Genomic DNA, 8,065 nt, shown 5'->3' with positions numbered 1-8,065 from the left:
TCTTGTCATTGAGAAAGGCACTCTTCACATCCATTTGGTACAGAAGAATGTTGTGATGGTTCGCATAGGTTAGCAGTATGCGAATGGCTTCAAGCCTTGCCACGGGAGGGAATGTTTCATTGAAGTCAATCCCTTCTACTTGAGTGTAACCTTGAGCAACTAGACGAGCCTTGTTTCTGAAAACTTGACCATGCTCATCTTTCTTGTTGCGATAGATCCATTTAGTGCCTATGATATTATGATTGTGAGGATCAGGACGCTTGACCAATTCCCATACATTGTTCAGCTTGAACTGATGAAGCTCTTCTTGCATAGCTTGAATCCATTCAGGTTCCATGAAGGCTTCATCAACTTTCTTGGGTTCACATATAGAAACAAATGCAAAGTGCCCACAGAAATTTGCTAGCTGCGTTGCTCTTGAACAAGTGAGTGGACCAGGTGCATTGATGCTATCAATTATCTTCTCAATCTGTACTTCATTTGCAACCATGGGATGTACTGGACGAAGATTTTGTCCTTGCAGATCATTGTCTTCAGCTTCAGCATTGACCTCAGGCAAAGCATTGCCTTCAGGTTGATTTGGTGCAATGATGATTTCCTCTCCAGACTGAACTTCTGAAGGTATGATTTCTCCAGTACCCATCAGCTTGATAGATTCACTAGCTGGGATTTCATCTAGCATATTTGGTAGGTGCTCTCATTGCGAGACGTTAGTCTCGTCGAACCGCACGTCCATAGTTTCAACCACTTTATAGTGAAAGAGGTTGAAGACTCAGTAGGAGTGCGAATCCTTTCTGTATCCAAGCATAAAACCTTCATGTGCTTTCGGTGCAAATTTTGAAGTGTGATGTGGATCCTTGATCCAGCACCTAGCACCAAATACTTGGAAGTAACTGACGTTTGGCTTCTTACCAGTTAGCAGCTCATATGATGTCTTGTTCAAAAGCTTGTGAAGATAAACAAGGTTAATGACATGGCATGCATTATCAATGGCTTCAGGCTAGAACTTCCTTGGAGTCTTATACTCATCAGGCATCGTCCGAGCCATCTCAATGAGGGTTCTGTTCTTGCGCTCCATGATGCCATTCTGCTGAGGTGTGTAAGGAGCTGAGAACTAATGAGTGATGCCCAGTGTATCCAGATAGGTGTCGATGTCGGTGTTCTTGAATTCTGTGTTGTTGTCACTTCTGATGTGCTTGATCTTGATGCCAAGTTCGTCATGGCACGATTGGCGAATCGTCTGAAGACATCCTCCACTTCAGTCTTGTAGAGGATTATATGCACCCATGTATATCTTGAATAATCATCATCGATGGCAAAGCCGTAGAGACAAGAAGTAGTAGTAAGAGTAGAGTAGTGAGTAGGGCCGAATAAGTCCATGTGAAGCAGCTCAAAGGGTTGTGATGTCGTCATGATTGTATTCGAGGGATGCTTGGCCCTAGTCATCTTCCCAGCTTCACAAGCACCACACAGATGATCCTTCTTGAACTTGACGTCCTCGATGCCCACAACATGCTTCTTCTTCGCGAGAGTGTACAAGTTCCTCATGCCAGCATGTCCTAACCTTCGATGCTAGTGCAGCACTCTGAAGATTTTTCTAGAAGACATATGACCAATTGAGGTCCTGCTAAGAAATCTACCATATACAGATCATATTTTCGATACCCTTCAAAGACTAGAGACTTGTCAGATTCCATAAGCACAAGGCAACAATATTTTCCAAATACCACAATCATGTTTAGATCTCAAAGCATTGAGACAGGCATTAAGTTGAAACCAAGGGATTCAACAAGCATCACTTTATCCATGTGTTGATCCTTTGAGATTGCAACTCTACCCACACCCAATACCTTTCTTTTACCAGTGTCAGCAAATATGATGTGACTTTAGTCAGACGGGCGTAGGATTGAATCCATCAGAAGACTTCGATCCCCAATCATGTGGTTAGTGCAGCCACTATTCATAATCCATTCTGAAGCCTTTGGTGTCGTACCCTATAGTGCAGTTTGGGGGATAGGCTTCAACAAGGGTATTGTGAAGCAAAAACATTTGATGAACAAGTGGACAATGATATTTCAGCTCTTGGTTAGGATAAATAGGATGATTGTCAAGGAATCCTGGGACGAAATACATAGTAAGACCATTTGGACATTTTATCTTGCGTCCCACAAGATGTTTAAGGTCCCCAGCATAAGCACCAGATGCCTTTGATTTCCGGCTGGAGACCTTTCCCTGCAAAAGAGAGTTAAGTTTTCTTAACCACCCACATCTTAAGTGGTGGCTTAGAAGCAATGAGTCTAAGTGCAACATCTAAGAACTTCATCTTTGGAGCCCTAGCAAATAGCCTTGCAAGAGCTGAATAATACTCAGAAGAATAAGCAGAAAAGTTCATGGTCTTATGAACATAGCGGTTTGACGAAACACGCTCATATTCAAAAGTCTGAATATGGTTTCCCTACAAAACATTGGCATTAGGGTGACTCTGGTGTGTCCTCTCTCTGTATGAAGCCTTTGGACCATATGAAGCCTTTGGTCTGGGATTTGTCTTCTTCCCAGTAGTAGTCATGATGACATTCACGGGAAGATTATCAAGACAACTTTTGGGTACCCAGATGTTCTTAAGAGGTGGTCCATTCCTGCAGTTAGTACCAATATACTTGGCAAAAACTTCACCATTCTGATTCCTGAACAGTTTATCGTTTGCATCAAAGGATTCATCAATGATAATTGGGCTAGAACAAGTGAAGCCAGATAAGGTAGATGGATCCACTGAAGGTCCCTTAGCATCAACCCATGTGGTTTTGGGGTACTGCTCAGGCATCCAGTAAGAACCATCAACATTCATTTTCGTCTGAACCCAACACCCTCTTTCTTAGGGTTTCGGTTCAGAATCTGCTATTTGAGGACATCACACAGTGTCTGATGCCCTTTGAGACTTTTATACATTCCTGTCTCAAGCAATGTCTTCAACCTAGCATTCTCATTAGCAATAGTGGTAGTATCCTCAACCGAGGGGTTAGTTACCACATTAGCAGTTGAAGATATTGCAATAGTAGCAGCAGTTGAACATTCAACAACAGAGACAACATTATCACGCTCAAGACATTTTAGACATGGTGGTTAAAATCCTTCCTAAGAGGAACTGATCTGTTGAGCGCAGAGTGACTCGTTCTCCTTTTGAAGATCTTCATGAGCCGATATCAATTTCTCAAGCTCTTGCTTCCTTTGAAGATAATCATAGGAGAGCTTTTCATGAGTCGGTGAGAGCGATTCATGACGACTTTCAAGTTCCTAGTACTTAACATGAAGATTTTTAATGTCTTCAATTAAGGACTAAGTTCGGATCATTTCCGCGTCCAACATGTCATCGCTTTTGTGTAACAACTTTTGAATATGTTACATAACATTCTGTTGTTCAGTTGCAATTTTAGCAAGTGTTTTGTTGTAGCGACCTGACCCGAATGGATCACGTCTACTGTGCTACGGTGTCATCCCTGGATCAGTAATGCTGACACCACACAGTACATCGAGGTTTTATAGCAGAGTTGCAATCACACACTTATTACATCGATGGCTGAAAAAAAACTTATTACAATAATCATGGCTTAAGGCCATCTAATAACGATAACAGCGGAAGGCTTGGAAGATAAGTGAGTCCATCAACTCCATCGGCATCACTGAGTATAGAACCACGACCTAAACACACCTCAATCGTCGTCTGAAAAGTCTGCAACATTAACGTTGCAGCCCGAAAACGGGTCAGCACATGGAATATGCTGGCAATGTAACACATAGAGAGTAATGAAACAATAAGCCTATACTACATGCATATTTGGCTGGTGGTAAGGCTCTACGGTTACAGTTTTTGCGAAAAGCAAATTTTTCCCTACATCAAAGGAATAATTTTGTTTAACTATCATGGTGGTTGTTAAACATTGAGAATGGTTGACAGCATCCTCAATCCCAATTAAAAGTACTCATTAAAAACCCAATAGCTTTAATTAGAAGTAACATGTTGAGATTCACAATGATATTCAAGTACTAGATACTCAAAACGTCCATAACCGGGGACACGGCTAATCATGATTAGTTTGTTACTCTGCAGAGGTTTGCGCACTTTTTCCCACATGACTCGATCGCCTCCGCTTGGTTCTCGCACTGCATGGTGTTTGAGAAACGGATGACCGAGACATAGTCTTTCAGAAGCACTAGCACCTTACATGTGGGGTAGACCGGTACACCTACATCCCCTACATCTGCTAGTCCACCCCGTAAGAGTTCGCACAACTTAGTCAACTATGCTAGAGCCCATAGTAGCATGTGGCTGCACACGGAAGTTTCCAGTTTGAAATATCTTATGATCCCTTTGAGCCTGGGTGGCGGTCCAAAAAAAACAGGCAAGTCCTGATAGACATCAGGTGCCTCAATCCACCCAGATGTGTGTTTAAGTTGCCACCTTAGATAAACCATTAAAATTATCAATCTCACATCTGTCATGGATATCACTCACCCAATCCACGTCTACTAGCATAGCATAGCATAATAAGCAAACGTAGAAGTAACTCCCAAGGTTTCATAAGTAACAGGTAATAGGTACTACCTCATCTACTTCCCAAACCCACAATTTAATTTAGATCCTAACAATGCAAGTGTTTGAGGGTTTGATCTAATGCAATAAAACTGGGTAGTAGGAAAGATATGATCAAGTGTTACTTGCCTTGCTGATGATCCGCGAGTCCTAGGGTTTCGAAGTAACAAGCGGCGCAATCCGGGTGATCTAACGCAGACAAACAACAAGCATACAATAAGTACTCATCTAATGCACAGGGAAATCTCGAATAAAAGATCTAACCAGAGAGTTCAACTTAAGAACCCTGGTTGCAAAAGAATCGAATCAAATAAGGCATCGAAAGTCGGAACTCGAGAGAGAACGACTCGGTTTAGAAATCTGAAATTAGGTCAAAATTTCACAGTAGCAAAACTCTGTGAAAGTTAGTTAGTCGGAACGGCGGTTTCGTTACGAAACTCCAGGCGTTTGAATCACCTGATTCCGATAAACGAGCAAGAAATAAAACAGATTTGAAAATTGGATCGGAAATCGAATCAGAGAAATAACGGATTAAATCCGAATAAAAGAAAAACGACGAGCGGTTTAAATAACGGACGTTCGTTAACAGAACTAATCCAACGAACACATTCATTGAAACGAACGGTTCGGTGAACGTTCGTTAAATAAGAAAACCGAAAAATAAAACCAATCTAGTTTTTTTTTAAATAAACCGGATCGATTTTTTTTAGGGAAAACCGGATCGGGGCGGGGCAGTGGCTACCTCCGGTGGTCTTCGCCGGCGAGGCTCCGGCGGGGCTCCGGGGTGGCGGGGTCCGGCGGGGTCGGCGAGGGGCGGCGGGGGTTCCGGCGACGGCGGGAAACGGCGGCGGCGGCGGCTTCCTCGCGGCGGCGGGGTTCAGCGTGGGTCGGGTGAGGCAGCGGCGGTGAGAGAGGGGGGGGGGGGCGGCGAGTATTTAAGAGGGGGGGGGCGCCGGGTGGCTTGGGGAAGGGGCAGGGGGCGCCGGGTCGGAGCCGGACTCCGGGAGGCGTGCGGCGGCGGGGCAGCTCCCGCTCGGGCGGCTGCGTGCGCGCGAGGGAGAGGGAGGCGGGGCGCTGGGCCAGGCCTGGCTGGCTGGCCGGCTGGGCCTTGGCCCAGGGGGGCGCTGTTTTTTTTTTTAAAAAAAATTAAACCAAATGAATTAAAAAAAATACCAATTGAACTCCAAATTAAATAAAACAAATTTTCCCCGACTCCTAAAAATGAGTCGAACAAAAAGAACTTTAAAAACGGCAAACATGCATAAATTTTTAAAATGCTCATTTTTTTTTGCCTAAGCAAAATAAATCTTCCAAAACCAAATCTTGATTTATTTATAATATCTTCATTTTTCCTAAATATTGGGAAAGTCATATTATTCCCTCTCTTAAAATTTTTTATAGGAAAAACTTTATGAAGATAATTAAATAAATCCAAATGATCCTATTTTCAAAATTTGAGAAATCCCAAATATGAAAATAATGAAACTTCCAACTCTCTCCGAGGGTCCTTGAGTTGCGTGAAATTTTCTAGGATCGGAAAATGCGAGAAAAATATGATATGCATGATGATCTAATGTATAACATTCCAAATTGAAAATTTGGGATGTTACAAACCTACCCCCTTAAGATGAATCTCGCCCTCGAGATTCGGGTTGGCTAGAAAATAGGTGAGGGTGGTCCTTGAGCAAAACTTCCTCTCTTTCCCAGGTGGCTTCATCCTCAGTGTGGTGGCTCCACTGAACTTTACAAAACTTGATAACTTTGCTGCGGGTAACTCTGCTGGCATAATCGAGAATCTTAACAGGTTTTTCCTCATATGTCAAGTCATCCCTCAACTGAATTGCTTCTAGTGGCACTGTGTCTCTTAACGGTACCTCTGCTATCTCTGGGTGACATTTCTTCAACTGAGAAACATGGAATACATCATGAACTCCTGACAGTCCTTCTGGCAATTCCAACTTATAAGCAACTTCTCCCATACGTTGCAAAATCTCATACGGTCCAACGAAACGGGGTGCTAACTTTCCTTTAACTCCAAAACGCTTAACTCCTCGAAGCGGGGATACTCTAAGATATACTCTGTCTCCAACTTCATACTCAATCGCTTTGCGCTTTGAATCGGCATAGCTCTTCTGTCTGGACTGGGCTACCTTGAGCCTGTCTCGAATCAACTTAACCTTCTGTTCAGACTCCTTAATCAAATCTGGTCCAAACAACTGACGGTCTCCAACTTCATTCCAGGACAACGGTGTCCTGCACCTTCTTCCATACAGAGCCTCGAAAGGTGCCATCTTCAAGCTGGTTTGGTAACTGTTGTTGTAGGAAAATTCCGCATACGGCAAGTTATCATCCCAGCTAGATCCGTAATCTAGTGCACAAGCTCTCAGCATATCTTCCAAAATCTGATTGACTCTCTCAGTCTGTCCATCGGTCTGTGGGTGGAAAGCTGTACTGAATTCCAATCTAGTTCCCAATGTCTCGTGCAACTGGTTCCAAAATTTCGAGGTAAACTGGGTTCCTCTATCTGATACGATGCTCCTCGGAACTCCGTGTAAACACACAATTCTGGTCATGTATATCTTTGCCAACTTAGCACTGCTATAGGTAGTCTTGACTGGAATGAAATGAGCTACCTTTGTTAAACGGTCGACTATAACCCAAATCGAGTCATATCCTGAACGGGTCTTTGGCAAACCTGTGATGAAATCCATGCCTAGTTTATCCCACTTCCATTCGGGTATCGGCAACGGTTGTAACAATCCTGCTGGCTTCTGATGTTCTGCCTTTACTCTCTGACATACATCGCAAATAGCTACATACTCCGCAATATCCTTCTTCATTCCGGTCCACCAGAAAGTGTTCTTCAAATCCAAATACATCTTGGTATTTCCTGGGTGAATCGAATAGGGTGAATCATGGGCTTCTTGTAAAATCAACTTCCTGATTTCTGGGTTATTGGGCACATAAACACAGTCTTCAAACCATAGGGTATCGTGTTCATCCTCACGAAATCCTTTAGCCTTTCCTTTGCCCATTTTCTCCTTTATAGAGGCAACTTCCTTATCTGCCTTTTGGGCTTCTCTGATTTTGTCCATCAGTGTCGACTGAATCTCCAATGTTGCTACATAGCCTCTCGGAACTATTTCCAAACATAGCTCTCGAAGGTCCTCGGCTAACTCATTGGGTATTCCTCCCATCATTAGGGTATTGACGTGGCTCTTACGGCTCAATGCGTCTGCTACGACATTAGCCTTTCCGGGGTGATAATGCAATCTCATATCATAATCCTTGATAAGTTCTAACCATCTCCTTTGTCTGAGATTCAATTCCTTCTGTGTGAAGATGTACTTCAGACTCTTGTGATCCGTATATACTTCACAATGATTTCCAATGAGAAAATGTCTCCACGTCTTCAGGGCATGCACAACGGCTGCTAACTCCAAATCATGAGTGGCATAATTCAACTCATGGGGCTTA

At 43.3% G+C, this 8,065-nt stretch overlaps 1 protein-coding gene across 1 annotated transcript; it reads right to left on the bottom strand.

Annotated features, from left to right (window-relative positions):
• Positions 1 to 6,255: 6,255 nt before the first annotated feature.
• Positions 6,256 to 6,732, bottom strand: LOC123140096 (uncharacterized; the record flags this gene model as incomplete). Its single annotated transcript, XM_044559826.1, has 1 exon — positions 6,256 to 6,732. A coding segment is annotated over one exon (477 nt), but the record flags the coding sequence as incomplete, so codon positions are not given.
• Positions 6,733 to 8,065: the final 1,333 nt, after the last annotated feature.

This window comes from Triticum aestivum, chromosome 6B (assembly GCF_018294505.1).
Source record: "Triticum aestivum cultivar Chinese Spring chromosome 6B, IWGSC CS RefSeq v2.1, whole genome shotgun sequence".
NCBI classification, from domain to species: Eukaryota; Viridiplantae; Streptophyta; class Magnoliopsida; order Poales; family Poaceae; genus Triticum; species Triticum aestivum.
Note: the sequence above shows the minus strand (reverse complement) of the source record. Positions and strands in the feature narration are given on the sequence as shown.